General features: G+C 32.6%; 1 protein-coding gene across 7 annotated transcripts in view; it reads left to right on the top strand.

Moving 5' to 3' along the window:
- EMC2 (ER membrane protein complex subunit 2) overlaps positions 1–19,448 on the top strand; it is a 54,636-nt gene that overhangs the window by 27,639 nt on the left and 7,549 nt on the right. For 3 of the 7 annotated variants that reach the window (XM_085021863.1, XM_021089015.2, XM_021089020.2), the window contains exons 6-10: positions 4,022–4,107; positions 4,260–4,319; positions 10,193–10,274; positions 11,095–11,205; positions 13,191–13,295. In XM_085021863.1, the coding sequence (XP_084877989.1) occupies positions 4,022–4,107; positions 4,260–4,319; positions 10,193–10,274; positions 11,095–11,205; positions 13,191–13,295 (444 nt within the window). Of the gene's footprint in view, positions 1–4,021; positions 4,108–4,259; positions 6,873–7,616; positions 10,275–11,094; positions 11,206–13,190; positions 13,296–16,871; positions 19,034–19,448 lie in introns of those variants that run through there. The other 4 variants (XM_085021865.1, XM_085021866.1, XM_021089017.2 and 1 more) reach the window with 3 other exon arrangements.

Below are 19,448 nucleotides of genomic sequence, written 5' to 3'. Positions count from 1 at the left end.
CAACAAAGTTATGGTCTGAAGAATTTTTTGAAGCTTCATTTTTTATAATTCTGACTCCATTATTCAAATCACTTATAAAATGTGGGATAGTTTTCATTTTTGATGCAAAGTGGCTTTTGCAAAGGTTGGTCTAAACAAGAAATTTAGATAAAATCAGAACACTGGCATATTTTACAAGGAAAAAAGTATAAGAAAAAAATATGAATGGAAATTGGTAGTCAAGACTCTACCCAATGTTTTGGCTAATTAATGCTGTTTTAAAACTATTTTGGCATATGATTGATGTAGAGTAGACTGCATATATTTAATGTGTATTATTTGATAAATTTTGACGCTTGTATACATCTGTGAAACCATCACCACTATCAAGATAGTAAACAAAAACATCATCCTCTAAAGTTTTCTTTACGTCTTTTGATTTTTGCATTCTTACAACTATCCTTTGCGCTTTTCTTTGTGGGATATACTTAAGTTACTTGCAAACAGTTTCATTCTTTTGGGTCATCATTAGCCAGAACCAGAATGGTGATTTTAGTGGAAATAATTTTATCCTTCTGGGTATTCTATCCAATGCCCCAGGAAACTTGGCATTTTCTCGTCCATCTGGTTAGGAAGAGACACTATTCTCAGCCCTGCGTGCACTTTTTCTTCTAAATGTTTCTGGTAGTTTCCTCATACACATGCACTGATCAGTACAAAGCTTAGTACTTGAGGGGAGCCCTTGAGATTCAAGGAGAATTTCTTTAAATCTTTATTTTGTATTTTTCTCTTTTCTCCAGTTTTCTGACCTTTGAACTCGAGCCACTTTGGTCTTGGACTCTAAGCTGCTTCTGAACTTGCAGGATTTGTTGGACTCAACCTGGTTTTTTCTTCTTGCACAGCACCTTTGAAACTCAAAGTAGTAAGCCAGGGAAATAAAAATAGGGTTCACCTTGCTTCTGGCTTTCCTGGATTGACAGTCTTCCTTTGTCTGTTGTCCTGTGCCTTAAAAATGGTTGTTTTATAAATTTAGTACCATTCTTTGGTGGTTTCTGGCAAAACGGTAAATAATGGTCCCTGTTACTCCATCTTGGACCACAGATGAAATCTCTGCATAATGCTCATTTTAAATGATCATGATAAATAAAGTTTGGTTCTTGTGTCAGAATATGGTATTACTTTTCTGTAGGAGATCTTAGGTTTTACAGTGTTAAGCAATGTATTGCTTACATAGTACAGATTAGGTGGGCATGTTTCCCAAATTGATTAATAAAACCTTATATTTAAATCTTTCATTATACTTCACTGAAGTGCTTATTAGGTGGAAAACTTTTTTAAAATAGGCTATTAGAAAGTTAATACTGAATTTCTATTTTATTATAAAATTATTACATTCTAACTATTAAAAATATGTATAAAATCATGGTAACAAATTATTTAACTTGTAATATTTCAGTTTCTTTCATGAACTCTATAATCAGTGAATCTAGGATGGGAATCAGAAATTTGAGATCCTACTTCTCAACAAAGCTCTTTTGATGCATTTAGTTGTTTAAACCTCTGTTTTTTCATTATTTACAGAAGGATTGGTCTTTAAAAAGGCATTTTTAAAAATTAATAATCTTTGAAACACTATAGCAGTGCTTTTATAAACTGTATTCTGCAAAATCCTGCTGACCTAAAAATTTTGGACTATATTCAACAGTAGAGGTATGGTTCTGTTGTCAAATCACTGAGAAAATGAGTTAATATTAGACAGGTGTTTTAAAAAAAGAAACTCGTTTTGCGAATAATGGTGTCTATTACCACATCTCTTACTATGGCTGTAGAGGTATAAGTTGCAATTTGTATTTATACTTTGACTTTTTATCTTTTATTTGTGGCATTTGAATACCAGTATTTTCAACAAGTTTCACTGAGTCTATACAATATCTCATCTCAGCTGATACATATTCTGTAAGGATTGGGGCAAGATATCAATATGAAACTAAGCAAGCCTGTTCCTGTCCTTCAGAGATCTCGTAGGTAAAGCTTTTGGCAAGTCTTAACACCTATATACTAAGCATAGACCAAAGGTAAAAAAGAAGGAAGATAACACTTATTCAATACTGTTACATGCTGTGTATTGTATTAGTTGCTTTACATTGATGATTGGAGTTTGGTGGTATTACTGAGGTTTGGGGAGGTCAGATGTTTTGCTCTTGGTTAGAAAGCTGGTAAATGACAAGAAGTGAGATTCGGTTTCTTTTTTATTTTAAAACTTGGACTGTCTGCTCTAGCATAATTGCCTGTGGAAAGAGTAGTGTTGTGAAAAATGAAAGGAATAAACAAAAATGTTCCCAATGGTGTTAGACTGGTGAAAGTAGATAATGCATGCCTCACATAATTTCTTACTTATGTTAATTTGACCCTCATTTGTTTTCAGAAAGACTTGGGATAAGGCTTATATTTGAAGTCTAATATTCTTCCTTAAAGGCTTTAGGATTAAGTTACTTTTAGAGCTTTTCTTTTATTTACCGTCTGAATTCTTAAGGTTTAAACTTTATATTTATTATGGCTCATTCATTGTTGCCTATAGTGAAATTATTCCAAAAATATTTGAGTTCCTACCGTGTGACAGGCATTGTGGTAGGGCTTTGGCATAAACCAAATCAACAAGGATATATGTTTTCAACAGACCTGTCATTTTTTTCATTACCAACATATTGTTATCACTATTATTATAAATATTGCTCTCGGTCCTATTTATTGGGAGTCTCTTGATTCTCTCTTATTTTTTTGACTTTCAGTTTTTTCTAACAAAACCCACCTTTTATATATATATCCCAGGACGGTAACTTCTTTGGTCTAAAGAGGCCCCATTCATTTTTCTTCCCTTGTCTATATCTTGTGGAGTTGTGTTCTGTAAAACAGTAACAACATGTTCATAATTAATAAGCTTAACCTAGCCTTAGTTATAGTGTGTCTTATTGTTTAGCCTCTTGCATTGAATTAAACAGAGATGGAAAGAATATAAATTTGATAATTCACACAACACCCTCCAGTCTGTGACTCTTCAATGCAGCCTCAAACAAACACAGTCTTGATAACATAAAACATTGCTGTCCCCTGTGCCTTTGCTCCTGTGTTCCTCCTACTATGCAGTGTCCTTCCTCCACATAGTTTCCTCTTCTGCTTTCTTAAGGTCAGTTTGTACTTTCTATTTCATTCCGGTGTCACATCTGGATCCCTCTTTGCTTCCTGGCCTTTCACCTCTTCCCCTCTGCCTCAGGCTATGTTAGGATCCTTCTCCATGTTGCCACATCATCCTAGATAGCTCTATCATTGCATTTTATTTGATGTGTCTTTCACCCATCAGACTGAGTTCCTGCAAGGAATTACCTATTCCTTTTTTTGTCCTGATATTTTTGTTTTCTAGCACAGTACCTGGCAAACAATTAGATGTTTGTTACATATTTGTTGAATTTATAAATAAATGCAGTTTTATGTTTATATTTAAAAAGCTTTAAGATGCAAGTTTTAAATGTTTTATCTGTTATAAAATATTTATTTCAGGACCTATATTATTCTTTTGAAAGACTCTTAGGTAGATTTTTCTCTTAAAATTGTGAAAAAAGTTATTATAAGCCATATTTGTATAATGACATTCAAGTGGCCACAGTGAGATTATTTTCTAATCTCCACTATTCCTCTATCTCTTAAGATACAGATCTTATGAATGAGACAGAGTAAAAGACTTTAGGCTGGATAAAGATTAGGATTCCCTGCTGGTTTGTAATTATCAGAATCTGGATGGTTATTTATTTGAATGAAATGATGCATACATTGTGTACATCAAAAGTAAAGCACATGTGATTGTTAGAGGAATGTTTGAACTTCCCAGTGGGATGTCACGGGGTATGTTTATAAACTCCCACTAAGCAGTAGTTCTACAATGGAATTTCCCTAGCATTGAGATAATAATTTGCACAGTCAAATTACCTTCTTTACAAAAACCCAGGGAATCATGAGGGCCTAATCCTTTATTAATGTCAACCCATAGGCTGCAAGAAAGCGTAAGATTGCCATTCGAAAAGCCCAGGGGAAAAATGTGGAGGCCATTCGGGAACTGAATGAGTATCTGGAACAGTGAGTGTCTTACAAGAGGATTGTGTTTTGTTATTCTGATAAATCTTTTTTAATTAAAATGGAATTTGCATTTGATTTTCCTTTTTGCCTCCATGCTGTTCATTTGCAGAATATCCACACCCTTATTTTTTTTTTCCATTTCCTCTCACTAGATTTGTTGGAGACCAGGAAGCCTGGCATGAACTTGCAGAACTTTATATCAATGAACATGAGTAAGTTGTTAAACACTCATAAAATTTTATTGGAGAGTGCAATTTTCCTCATTATATAAGTTCAGAAGTCACAGTGGTTTCCTAAGGATTGATGAGACTGTTTGAATTATGTGTCTTTTTAAATTAACAAAATAAACTATTAAATGAAAAAAACAACAATTTGTTCACTATAATATATGAATTGCTAAATTATTTTTTTGTTTGTGTTTTGCTAAATTATTTTTGTTAGAGACATAAGTTATATTTCTTTAAAATACTGATAGTATTCTTTGAAATTAGAAAGGCCTGTATATGCTTAGCTAAGGTTATTTTTAGTGAATCAAAATTGTGAATTTTTAGAATTTATATTCTTCTTATGTACAAAGAGTATTATACTCCCTGCTGTTTAAAAATTCTGTCAATTGTATGCATTTATTAGCCTTAGTACTAAGAGAATCAACTCTTCCAAAGCAGAAGCATTCTGTTGCCTGGGTAGAAAACCAAGAATAATCAAGAATGTTGAATGCAGTAGGAACTTGCTTATTGGATATTTAATGTTTTTGTTAGCTTTTTTATTGCTGCAGTGACAGGAGGAAATCACAGTGTGAGAGGATTAGCCCAGTCTTAGTGCAGGTTTTCTAATATCACAGCATTAATGCTAACCACTATCTAGAGGCAGGATTTATTTTTTCTTTTTTTTCTTAGTTCTGAATCTGAGGTATATCACATTGTTTCCTTCTTTCAAGAGAATAGAATCAGATTCTCATGCACATATTCTTACTGTGCACGAATACTTAGAATACTTAACCTCATTCTCATAGTGCAACTAGCTCACATAGGAAATAAAATCTAATAAAGATACTTGTCCCTTGCCTTTGCTCAGGGCTATGTATGTAACATGAAATGGAGAATTAAGGTAGTTATGTGTGTAATTCTAATAGAAGTGGAAGCTAAAATAAAAGTAATAGCTTTCATTTAAAGAATGAATACTGTGTTCTGGGAGCCACTTTTCGGTTCTCTGTTATATGTGCTGGCTATCAGATCTCTTTGTTTTTCTTTAGAAAGTTATTTCCTGAATCATGTTCAGTATATATGTATGTATGCATGTATGATCACATATGTAAACATACTAAGCTTTCTCTTATTTAAGAGTGGTAATGTGTTTGGTTAAATGGTATTATTTTCATTTTTCATAGTTTTTGTCAACATTTATTAAGTATACATATTATTTAAATAACATGGAACTGAATTTTTAGAATACAGTAAAAAAAATAACATTAGTTTTATTTTGTCCCCAAAACAGATGAAAATTATTTAAAATGTTTTTGTGCCTTTTGAAGATCTCATGATTAAAAGCAGTTACAGACATTTCAAATCATCAAGGGAATCTTTTCTTTAAATTAAAGAAGTACCCTAATACAAAAAATTTGGAAAACCAAATAAAAAATAAAGACAAAACTCATGTGTAATCGCATCATCCTAAATTAGCTACAGTTTATATTTGATTTTTTTCCTTTAATACCTCTTGAAACAAAAAGAAACCTAAAATAGAATTATCTTTTGTACCTTAAGCGTTTCACTTAGTTGCATTTTGTCAGAAATGTCTTATCATAAACATTCCACAATATGATTTTAATGGCTTCATCTTTTTAATTTACTTTGGTATTCCTAACCAATTTCCTAATGTAATATAAAGATTGTTTTTCATTTTCCCTATATTTCTATACTGATTTTCTTTGTTTCCTTGGACTAAATTCATAGAAGTAGAATTGCTTGATTAAATATATAATTAATATTTTCAGTGGTTTTGATAAATCATTCCTAGATGGCCACTAGAAAAGTAATATCTATTTACTCTAACACTAGCAGTTTATTAGAGTGTCCCCTCAACAGTGGGGGCTACCATTCTTTTTTAACTTTGCAAAAATTGATAGGTGAAAATTGGTTACATTTTTAAAATTGTAGAGCTATTTATGCAATGCAGTAAATGCAAATGCAAAATATGTCCTCGTTAATTATGTACTTTCAATACTGATTTTTTTAACTTAGAGAAACTATATATTTTTAGGTGGTCAGATATGTCAATTTATATTGCTTTTAAGTTTCCTATCTTTTAAGAACTGTATAAATATATCCCTTCTGTTTTTGCTTCTACTTCTTTATCAATTTTACTTTTTTGCATGTGTTTGTAGTATTTCTGTATTTTATTCTCAAATAAGTTACACTTATTTTTAACCTATTGTTAAAATCTATTATTATTTGCTTTACTTTGTAATGGCCACATTCAGTTTTGCTTTGTTTTGGGGTTCTAAAAAGTTTATTGTGATAGATTTGAATGTACATTTAAGACAAACTGACAAATCCTAAGAAATCAAGAGATACAAACACTGGAGAGCAGCTGATAAATAATTTCTTTGTGTCTTTCTTTTTTCCTTTGCTTCCTTCCTTCCTCCCTCCCTTTTCTCTCTCTCTCTCTCTCTTTCTTTCTCTTTCTCTCCCTTCCTTCCTTCCTCTCTCTTTTTTTTTTTTTTTTCTTTTTTCTTTTTTAAATGGCCGCACTCATGTCATATGGAAGTTTCCAGTCCAGGGACTGAATCTGACCTATGCTGTGCCAATTCTGGATCCTTTAACCTGCTGGGCTCTGGGCTGGGGATCAAATCTAGGCCTCTGCAGTGACCTGAGCTGCTGAGGTCAGATTCTTAACCCACTGTGCCATGGCAAGATTCCTGAAAAATAATTTACTTTCATGGGAAATGATAATTATGTTCTGTCTACTCTTTTATCTTGTATTATAAAACTTTTTGGTCCTAAAGCTCATTATTTAAAAAAAATGATTTATTTTTTCTAATTGAACACTTAGAAGAAATATTCAGATTTAGGCTGTGAAAATAAATCTTTCTTGATTTTTTGAAACTATATGAAAATCAGAATATTCACTTAATTCATCTAACTTGTTTGAGCAAATCATGGTAGTAGGTAGAATATTTTTGGTAGAAGTGATAAGTTATTATGGAATGTGAGTTTAACACAGTTTGGTGACATACTGGCAAAAACAGCAATTTAAGAATTGCTTGGTATATTTAACATTTTGACATTCTTTTCTGCATATGAATAATTATAGTACATCATAGGCAGCATTGCAAATCTAGATCTAGAATATTTTACTCCATATAAATTTCTATAGTACAATATTCCTTTTAAGTCTGTTTAATGTTTGTATAGAGAGAAAGGAAGATATAGAATTCTGCCACATATTTTTTTTTTTTAATTTTTTTTGTCTTTTTGCCATTTCTTGGGCCACTCCCACGGCATATGGAGATTCCCAGGCTAGGGGTCGAATCGGAGCCGCAGCCACTGACCTATGCCAGAGCCACAGCAACGCGGGATCCGAGCCGCGTCTGCAACCTACACCACAGCTCACGGCAACGCCGGATCCTTAACCCACTGAGCAAGGGCAGGGACTGAACCTGCAACCTCATGGTTCCTAGTCGGATTCGTTAACCACTGCGCCACGACGGGAACTCCTGCCACATATTTTTTTTCCTTGTCTTTAAGTTACTTTATTTAAATTTGCTTCTGATTTATAAATTCTAGGTAGTTATTCCAGTGGTGTATGTCAGTTGATCACATTGAGACACTTGTTTTAAATATGAAAAATTATTTATAATTTATACCTTAACCCAACTATACATACATATTGTAAACAAAAATATGTGTTTTAAACAAAGACATGGAATTTTTAAAAGTTCATTTGTAGTTATAACTAGATATATCAGCAAGGAGTACTTATTATAAATTAATTATGATTGTTTTTATAGTAGGTCTAGCCTTACTATAAAATTCTATTACAAATGGAATTATCAAAATCCTGTAAGGAAAAATCATAAGTTGATAAATCTAGGGACAAATACTATAACCTATATACATATTTTGTGAGGAACAGAAGAACTTAAAAAACTATTACTGACTCTAATGTAATAATAGTGGTTATTCTATTTTAAATAGATTGCTATTATTTTTACTTCTCTAAAGCTTAGTCTCATTGAGTCATTGTATATATAATGAATTAACTCTGTATCTGTCTGGAACGGTATTGGCTATGTATCATTCTTGGGAGAATTGAGCAGTCATCACTCTAATCACTTTCATATGGCTTAGTACTCTTGGGTACCCCCATTTCTTGCTCCTTCTACCTCTAAGTTTGTTTGATTCTATACTATATCCACAAAATTAATTTGATTTTTTTTTTTTTTTACTTTGTAAAGTTAGGGGAAGGTATCCCCTTCTTGTGTGTGATGCTTGAATAATTTTTGAGATAACTATCTTGCCATTCATTTTTCAGTAGAAACTCCTTTTTGCCCATTTTATCTTACTTTATGCTGTTTAAGAATGAGAGGCATGGTTTTGCTCAACCCATTTAATTCCTTAAGAATATATATTCTTAGCATTAATGGGAAATTGTGACATTGCTCTAGTTAAAGGAACACATTTAGAAGAGACCTGTCTTTTTGATGAATAAATATCAGGTATGTAGCCATAATACTTTTGTTCTAGACATTTATTCAGTTATTTGTTTAGTTGTTCATCATTTACCTAAGTCAAGAACTATTACAAGATTTGGAGCATAAAAACAGAAAAAGTTAAATAGCTGCCTGATCTTTGAAGAGAAACTATATATAATGTCCTTCATAAATCTAACATTGTGCTTGTAGGGTAATCTGCAGGGTGTTTTTAATTCCTCAGGCTCTTTGGGTTTGATTGCTGTACCTGTTTTTATGTTACTACTGACATCTTCATTACTACCATCACCACCACAATTTTTCAATGTGGTGTGGAGCACATGTAGGCAGTATGCATAGTGGTTAAGAGTGTAGGCTGTCTGCCTACTTAATAGGTTTTGGTGGGATTAAATAATATGTAACACACTGCATGATACATAATGAGCACATAATAAGTTACCTATTATTATTCAGAATTACACATGTGAGACTGCAATATGTATATTTTGAAAAGTAAGTATATCAAACATTAGTGTAAAGATAGGTACCTTTATATATTGGTGACAAATGTCAGAAATGACTGGGTAGCCTTTTTCTGTTATAATGTCATCACCTCCTCCCTGGGAATAAATCTTAGAGCACCACTGTTCTTTAGGGTTTCCTGTAAACAGTAAAGATACTCACATGGCTTAAACATATAAAATGTATTAAGAAGACATATAGTCGTGTGGTGTAAAAGCATTTTTCCAGAGCCCTTTGCAGCAGTTTTCTCCTTAGGTTTTCAAAAATAAAGATTTTGTTTTTCTACCACACATGATTAAATAGTATTAGAGTGAATATCAAAACCACTAATTTGATATATTTTTCATGGGTTTAGAAATTTGTAACTTTGATCATAATTTTGCATTTGACAGTAACCTTAAGTAATGAAAAGCCTTTGTAATGGAATATGTTGGTAAATATGTCTGTAAAGGATTTTTAGTGAGTAGAGAATATTAAGAAAATGCTTATTTCCTTATGACACTTTAGCTATTTGAATATTTTATTAAATGATCAGTGAACTTCTAGAACCTATTTTATCTGTAACCTGATTTAAGATCTTGAACCTATGCTGTTAATAACGTTTGGATGTCATAGTAGTGACCCAGCTTTTAAAATGTGGTATCTCTTGATTGTTCCTAGGCTGCTTTGGATTTAAATTTTGTTTGCTCATTTTGTTAAAAAATGTGATGTTATTTGTATTTATGAACTCAAGATGAAACGTACTTTAATAATAAAGTTATTTAAATTATTTTGGGAATAGTCTAATGTCACTAAAGTTGTTTTCAAATTATTTTAAGGTGTAATTAAGATAAAATTTGTGACTTTTAAAATTAACTCCTTGATGTTTTTCAGCTATGCTAAAGCAGCCTTTTGTTTAGAGGAACTTATGATGACTAATCCACACAATCACTTATATTGTCAGCAGTATGCTGAAGTAAGTGTTTTCAAAAACAATTGTATGTGATTTTATTTTTGTTGGTGTTGGGTAGTATGGAACTAATATGTCCTTAATGTTAGGCAAGTATATACATATTTAAAATATATGATGAAAATTAATTTGTGGGAGTAAAAGTTGTAAATTTTTAATACCGTAGTGGAAATACTGACTTTTCATTTAAGCACACTTATTTAAAATACTGAAATTCTTTATTTTTAAATTGCATACTGTTTTCTTTCCTAATTAGGAATTAATTTTGTCACAGTTATCACCATTTAATGGCTTCTAAGACATTTACAATGACTGATTTTTTACATCCATATTCTAGGAAACTCATATTAAGGTCAATATTTTGGGAAATAGGAAGTATTTATCTTATTTTCTTGACTAATAAGTATAGCAATGCAATCGAATGCTATAAGGTTAAAAGGACTTCATTACCAAGGAATGTTAGTGCAGCTAGAAAAGGACATTTCAGTATCAAGTCTAGATTTATTATGATAGTAATAGAAAACAAAGTTGTGCAGCATGTGCAAGGCAGTTTAAATAGAAATTATACTGGCTATTTTGTATTGGTAGCATTTTTATTTTAAAGATTACTCAGTGATCTTAATGATCATAGAATAGAATGGTTTGGGGGATGGGTTATGCTTTAAAATTTAGATTAGCTTTAACAACTTTAAGATGAATTCTTTTAACATCTTGCATTTGTTTACAGAATATCTGTTTCAATTACTAATGCCTATGGTATGATGAATCATGCTATATTTCAGCATAGTAAAATAAACAGGTTTCAGCACTCTGTAATTTTTAACAGGTTAAATATACTCAAGGTGGACTTGAAAATCTCGAACTTTCAAGAAAGTATTTTGCACAGGCATTGAAACTGAACAACAGAAACATGAGAGCTTTGTTTGGACTTTACATGGTGAGTTGAGGTGCATGTTTAATGTTATTTCACGAAATGTCATTTCAAGTCCATTAACTATACCATTTAGTCACTTCCCTCTTTCATTTTTTTTTTTTTTTTTGTATTTCATTAATAAGCATATGGTTTTTTCCTGTAGTTAATTCTGAGCAATAGTTTGTAAGGCAGTTATATTTTTGAATGTTAATACATCCTAGCTATTTGACATTTCGTTGTGAATTATCTTTAATTATATCAGAATATCAATCTGCCCTTCTAAAATTAAGTAGTAACAGGTATCAAACCGTATTATGTGTTTCTTAATTGTTTTGATATTCTTAGATTTATGTCCAACATTATTGTATATCTTACCTTAAATACTATTCCATGAGATAGTTTTATTAAACTATGCCAATAAAAGACATAGTAGAAATAAAACCTCTAATGCCAAGTTAAAACTTTTTATGATATATAAACGCAGTTTGGAAATTTGTTTGTGGGAAGTATATAATTAAATATTTCCTTTGTTTATGTTTGCCAAATGATGAGCTTAGAAAAAGTCAATTAATAAAAGCTCTGGGAAATAGAGAGTGTGCTGAACTTGAGCATTTATATAAAATATGCTTCTTTCTACAGTCAGAATGACTAGAAAAATAAACTTATTTAATAGGCCAGTTCTTTGGAATTTTAATTTATCCTAGTTTTTTCTTGAACTTTTGGATGAATGTTTTGATGGGGCTCAGTGAAAAAAGAATTGACTGCAGAAATGGAGGCAGGAAGAAACATAAGTGAAATAAATTTCAGCAAAGAAATGGTAGACTATAATTGGAAAGCAGTTCAGAGGAATTTCAAAAAAATTTTTCCTGGATTCTACCAGTGCTCATTTTGGTAGCTTGTACATGCAGTAGCAGTGTCTCTTTTTACCATATAAATTCAATACTAATTGTAAAAATAGGTAACAATTTATTAATAATAGTAAAAATACATAGCGTTTTGTGTCAGATATTCTTATGAGTTCTATTTTTTTATTTTAAATTATTAAATCCTCATATCAGCTATTTGAGAAGGTACTGTTATTACTATTGTTTCACAAAAAGTGAAACTAAGACACAGTTCTTATTAATTTACCCAAGGATGGGCACAGCCACTAAGTGACTGGGCTGGGATTCCCAGGCAGTTGACTCCAGAGTCATTCTGTTAACCACTGCATTTTCTGAAATCCATACCAAAAAGGTAACATTAAGACATAGAAGTTTAAAAATCAGATTTTGGCATTTAAACTCCTTAGTGTTAGACTAGGAGACAGATGGAAAAAGCTAATAACACATGCAAGATATAAAAGAAACCACATGTACAGATGCTCTTAAGAATAAGATATTTTTAAGTATAAGATAAAAATTATATCTTTCTCTTCCCAGAAAAACATAAATTTAAAAATTAACATGATTTTGAGGGTTTACAGATTCTTGCTTGAATCTCAGATTAACAGATCTCAGATTATTTAAATACATTTTTTTTTTTTTAATGAGAGGGTGATTCTAAACTGATGGCACACAGTTTAGAAACTCTTGATATAGTAAAAAAAGAAATAGATTGGAATCGATCTCTTTCTGTTTCCAAGACTTTTATTAGCTTACTTTGGTCAGGTCAGTTTACTCCTATGAAACTTAAGCTTTTTTTTTTTTCCACTTACTAATGTAAGAAGCTGAACTAAATTTTTCAGGTTCCTTATATTAATATTCAGTAATTCTATAATTTTGATATAGGAAAGCTAAATTCAGTAATTAGAAATAATACTAGTAATATCCTACAATATTTAAGTGATAATGGAATTTTCCTCTCAAAAGCTAATAAACTAGATAAATAATACAAATAATTTTAGATATTTAAGATATCCTTTATTTTTGCATTACTTTGGATTGTTCTCTATTTTAAAATGTTTTCATTTGTAAACACTAATAATTTTATTCAAATTTATTTTTTTGATGTTTCTTTTTTGTTTTTAGTCTGCAAGTCATATTGCTTCTAATCCAAAAGCAAGTGCAAAAACAAAAAAGGACAACATGAAATATGCTAGTTGGGCAGCTAGTCAAATAAACAGAGCTTATCAGGTTAGTATTGATAGTTTTATATTATCATATGGATCAGTTAACGTATTTCTTACTTGTATATGTTTCTACAAACTACAGAGCCAGGTGTCTACTATTGGACCTTTGTGCCAATACATCTGAGTCTTTATCAGATGTATTTTAACCATGTAGAATTAACTTATAATTGTAGGATATTTTTTTTTTTTTTTCTCAAAAGGAGTCTTTACTATTATAATCTCATGGTTAGCCTTACCATCTCAATTGTAATTTTGGCAAAAAAAAAAAAAAAAATCCTAAAGATCCAGAAAGGTTAAAACAGAGACAGATTGGGTATGTGAGTGTGTTATTAATCAGAGATTTCTCAAGTAATGAAAAAGGAGGAAGAAAAGCCTAGAAGTAAAGTAACTAATGAAAGCTTATGTACTCTGCTTGCAGTCAGAAACTTCTCCACTCATTTCTTAGTTTTCTGAACCTCATTCGTAGGAGATTCTTCTGGAAGAACTCATGGAGAAACACATCTTAACATATTACTTTTTTAACTTAGCCATCTACAACCTTTATATTTGAAGGACAGTTTGACTGTTTATACATCCTTTGGCTTTTAAATACTTTACCTAAATATTAAACATATTGTTCTATTTTTTTTAGGATAAAATATTGCTGTCAGGAAGTATGATGCCATCCTGATTTCCTTCTCTAATGAGTGACTTTAAACTTTTTGTCTGGTTGCCTCAAGGAATTTGTCTTTAAAATCCAGTTGTTTTGCTGTAATAATGTTTTGTTGATTATTCTTGGGTTGGTTCCCCCAATTACACAAGGGACCTTTTTGATACGTGGTTCAGTCCTTTTTTAATTTGAGGAAAGCTATGGTTAGAATTATGATTTAAAATACTTTTTTACTTGATTGCTTACCTTTTCTTTTTTTAAGTCTCCAATTATAAGCTTATTGGATCTTCTTTCCCATCTCCTACCTCATTCATTTTCTTTCAAATCCTTTTCTATCATTTTCTGTATTTTATTTTCTTCTTTTTCTCCTTAATATTTTTTATGGCGTTAATTCATACTCTTTTTTGTTTGTTTGTTTCCTGTATTTCAATAAGGTAATTTTTCTGGGGCTATTAGAAAGTTCTTTTTATGGTCTAAGTGAAGTTGAAAATAGGTCAGGGTAAGTTTGCTAGATTGAGCTTTATATGTATGCTTCCTCTTTGTTATGGAGAACTTAAATATGACTTCTCTATATATCTAGTCTTTCTTAGAATTAGGTCTGGTTCAAAATGATTTTTTTGGCTCCAACCCTCTGTTCTACCCTATGGGTCTACAAATCTTGAATTTTGAGGTGTTGTTCTCAGTTTTAAATGTTAGATTTTGTTGTGGTGGTTTTTTCTTCTGAGATTTGCTGCCTCTGAACATCACTACTTTCCTCTCCTCATTTCCAGCTCCTACCCTCAGTGTTTCTGCCCTGTTCAATTTGGTTTCAGTTTCTGGTATTTTTTCTTCAGTGTGAGGTTTTCCCCCTCCTGGAAGAGAGTGTCTACTGGAGATTTCACAGATTTGAGGTCTTAATTTATTAGGTTTATTTAATGTCATATTTGCACGCCGTTTTTCACTTATCTTTTTTTTCTTTCTCTCTCTCTCTTTTTTTTTTTTTTTCTTTTTGCCATTTCTTGGGCTGCTCCCGTGGCATATGGAAGTTCCCAGGCTCGGGGTCGAATCGAAGCTGTAGCTGCTGGCCTACACCAGAGCCACATAAACGCGGAATCTGAGCTGTGGTGTAATTTGCAACCTACACCACAGCTCACGGCAACTCTGGATCCTTAACCCACTGAGCAAGGCCAGGGATCGAAGCCGCAACCTCATGGTTCCTAGTCGGATTCGTTAACCACTCAGCCACAACAGGAACTTCTCACACTTATCTTTGATTTGAGTCTTTGAGACTGTCCTGATTTTATAAGCCATTTGTAGATTGATCAGTTCAAACTTTTTCTTTTCTGTTGCTTATAGAGTATTAGGTTGTCCTTTTTTACATCTTCTTGTACCCCCACACAAGAACTTCTGTAGGTTCTGCTGCTGTTAGTGGTATAATAACATTTTCAGGTTTTAAAGGATTTTCTGCAATATAGTTTTTTTTTAAATAAGATACCCTTTTGGACTTGTTATTCTGGTTTTGGTTTTGGCATCGTTTATTTCTTTGTTTTTGTACTCCTGGTTGGGGAGAGTAAAACAATTCAATGCCTTCATGATCACACTATTTAAAGTCACTTTTATACATTTTTATTGTATATAATTGAGAATGTTCATTCTCTTGGTACATTATAAGTCAGAATATTTATAAATATTAGCTAGGCTGTCCCTCTTCAAATGCTGTTTGAGATAGGTCAGATCTGTAATGGGATTCCATCTGGTGTAGGCTTGTGTAGGTGCAAGGGGGGGTAGATTGTTTGCGATTTAAAGATAAGACTTGGATAATATGAAAATAGTGGTATGCAAATTACATCATTGTTTTTAAGATATTTTTGAGAAATAATTAGCTACTTAGTGCTTTTTTTAAACATGGCCTGACTATATTTCTTAAATCAATTTTTATTAACTTATACATAATAGAGAAAATGCAAATCATAAATGTACATTCTAGTGAATTACACAAGTGAACAAATTGAGGTCAATAAATAGAAGCATAACAGCACCCCCAAACTTTCATGGTGCCTTCTTTCAAATTCTATTCCTTCTATCCCCCTCAACAGTACTAATTTTTAATCTCACAGTTTTGGCTTTTTTTTTTTTTTTTTTTTTTTTTTGCTTTTTAGGGCCGTGCCCGCAGTATATGGAAGTTACCAGGCTAGGGGTCAGACTGGAGCTACAGCTGCCAGCATACACCACAGCTCATGGCAATGCTGGATCCTTAACCCACTGAGCGAGGCCAGAGATTGAACCCGCATCGTCATGGTTACTAGTCAGATTGATTTCTGCTGCACCACAACTCCACTTTTGGCTTTTTTTGAGCTTTGTAGAATCATTATAACATTGTCTGGCTTATTTCACTATATATGAGATTTATCCTTGCTAAATCTGTAGTTCATGCATTTTCATTGTAGTTCATGTATATGAATATACTATGATTTATTACTCAGTTGTTGATAGACATTTGGATTATTTCCTGTTTGGGGCAATTATGAATAATACTACACCGAAAGTGCTGTACAAGTTTTTGGTGTATATGTATATGTACTTCTGATGAGTGTATACCTTTGGGTGGAAATACTGAGTCATTAGATGTACGTATATCTAACTGTAGTAGATATACTACAAAAATTGTAGTGGATATAATACAAAAACTAAAGCTAGGTTTCCAAATTACTTGTTTATAATCCAACCAGCAATATTTGAGTTTTCATAGTTCTATGTTTTCACCAACACTTCCTTCAGTTGTAGTTATAGCCATTCTGATATGTGTTATAGTGGTATCTTCATAGTTTTATTTTGCCTCTCCCTTATGACCAATGAAGTTGAATATGTTTTCTCATGTTTGTTGGCCACTTGGCTATCTTTCATGAAGTCTGTGTTTTTCATTGGTTTATGACGTTTTTTTTTTTTTTTCAGTGCTTGGCATATGGGCCTTTTGTTCATTATATATGTAGCAAGACTTTTTAACTCCTTGGTTGCAGTCACTATGATTTTGAAGAACAAAAGTTCTGGAGATTATGTTCAACCTAATCATTTATTTCCTTTATGGTTTGTGCATTTTGTGTTGTTTAGGAAATCATTTGCTACTGATGGTTATGAAGGTAATCTCGTCTCTTTGGAGTTTTGTTTTTTTGTTTTTTTCCTTCTACTTTTCACATTTAAATCCACAGTCCATTTAGACCTTATTTTTATGTATGCTGTGAAATAGGAGTCAATCCTCCACCCCACCATGTAGCTTTCCACTGTTTCTGTCCATCTCTCTTCTGTCATGAAACCCATCCTATGGAAAGTAGTACCTTGTCGTAGTTGAGAGAAGAACATGGGTAATAAATAGATCTGTATCATCTGGCTTCAAAGTTTGCCTCTGACATTTGTTAGTTATATGGCCTTGTAAAAATTACATGCCATCTCTGGGCCTAGCTTTTCATCTGCATGATGAATATAATGAAAGTGGGCTAGCTTTTCATCTGCAAGATGGATATGTTAAAAGTTTTCTGAGAATTAAAGGAGTCGATGCATACTTTTCACTGAAGCACAGTAATACACATTGTATTGTATTTACTAATTACATGATCTAAGTTCTTTTTATTATGTCTGCTATATTTATTGTAATCATAGTAATATTAACAACAATAACAGTTATAATAGCAGACATAGAAAATTTATTATAAGGTTACTTTTGTTGTTTTGCGTGCAAATGAGGAAATTAAGGCATGAAAAAGTAAAATAACTCTTTCTGAGATGACATAATTGGTTAATGACAGAGCTTTTTTCAAATCTAGGCAGGCTGAACACCAAAGTTGATGCTCCTAATGCCCACAATATACTGCCTGTATAAAGACATGTCAAGTATAAATGTATTTAAAACTGTAATTATGGTTTTTAACTCCCTTCTTATTTTCTCATGTGAACAATTGATATTCTGCCCTCACTTGTTTCCTTTCTCCTTTCAGACTCAAAGCTCTCCATAGTAACTAAATTAAGAATTTCATTTTGTTTGGGCCTTTGTTTGCTTTTTAGGGCTGCACTTGCGGCATATGGAGGTTCCCAGGCTAGGGGTTGAATCAGAGCTGCAGCTGCTGGCCTACACCACAGCCACAACAATGCAGGATCCAAGCCTCATGTGCAACCTGCACCACAGCTGACGGCAATGCCAGATCCTTTAACCCAATGAGCAAGGCCAGGGATCAAACCCACAACCTCATGGTTACTAGGCAGATTCGTTTCTGCTGCACCATGATGGGAACTCCTAATTTTTAATTTTTTTATGACCACATCCACAAAAATATGAAAGTTCCCAGGCTAGGGATGGAATCTGAGTCACAGCTACAATCTACACTGTAGCTATGGCAATGCTGGACCCTTTAACTCTCTGCTCTGGCCTGGGGATTGAACCTGCCTCCCCACTGCAACCCAAGCTGCTACAGTCAGATTCTTAACCCACTGTGCCATAGCAGGAACTCCTTGTTTGACCTTTTTTTTTTGTTTTCCCCTGTCTCTTCAGTAATGCAAGACCAGACAAAATAGCCTTCCCTGCCTTATGAGATGCACTGTAGCACCAGATATGAATCCGTCATTTCAGTATTTTAAAACCATTGCCGTAGAGCCAATCTCTATGCTTTAGTAATATTTGCTGTCCTTGCCATTCTTTTTAAAATTTTTTAAAAATTGTATCTTATTAGATCTCTTTTCATAGACTTATTTTATAAAGTCTCAGTGTTCTTTGGAAAGAGCTCTGAGAGTATCATTTGTGCTCTTCAGTCTTGAGTTTTGCACCATAAACTCCGTAGTACCTAGTGATGTTTTACATTTACACATGTTTTCTGAAGGCGTGATTTGCTCTATTTTTTTTTTTTTTTTTGTGACTCTAAGGAAAGGATAGTACAAGGGATTTTTGTCAGTTTCTGTCATTTTGGATACCACCCCAAGAAGATAACACATCTCTCAATTTATAATGTTAGAGTTCTGTATAGCAGCCTGAAATACCCCTCAACTAGGAGTCACCCATCATGCAAAATTTATTTTTGCCTCTGGATACTAGTAACAGGTTTTAAATAAAATATTTTGGTGCTTTTGAAGTTTTCATATCTGTACTTTTTTACAGAGGTTCTTGATTTTCTTACTGTGTCATATTTCATAAATATTTCTATTCATTGCCTTTTGCTAACATAATGGTTTAAAATAATGACTTATTTACTTATGAATCTGTCAGTATCATGTAGGCTTTGGCTCTGCGAGTCTGTACTGGGCTTATTTATGTATATGCCTTATGCTTGTGATTGATGGCCTCACTTAAATATCTGATGGTTGGCTATTGGTCAGCTAGGAGTGCTGGACCTTGTAGTTTCTCATTTGGGCATGCTAACTTGGGCTTATTCACATGGTGGTCTCAAGTTTTCAAGAGCACCAAACAGGCAAACTCCAGTGCAGGAGGGTATTTTTGAGTCTCTGGTGTGTCTCATATTGCTAATATTCCATTGAACAAAACAAGTC

The sequence above is a fragment of the Sus scrofa genome, chromosome 4 (assembly GCF_054392235.1).
Source record: "Sus scrofa isolate SSC_HxYL_T2T_F1_AM1 chromosome 4, Sscrofa_HxYL_maternal_Yorkshire_Landrace_v2.0, whole genome shotgun sequence".
Lineage (NCBI taxonomy): Eukaryota > Metazoa > Chordata > Mammalia > Artiodactyla > Suidae > Sus > Sus scrofa.
Note: the sequence above shows the minus strand (reverse complement) of the source record. Positions and strands in the feature narration are given on the sequence as shown.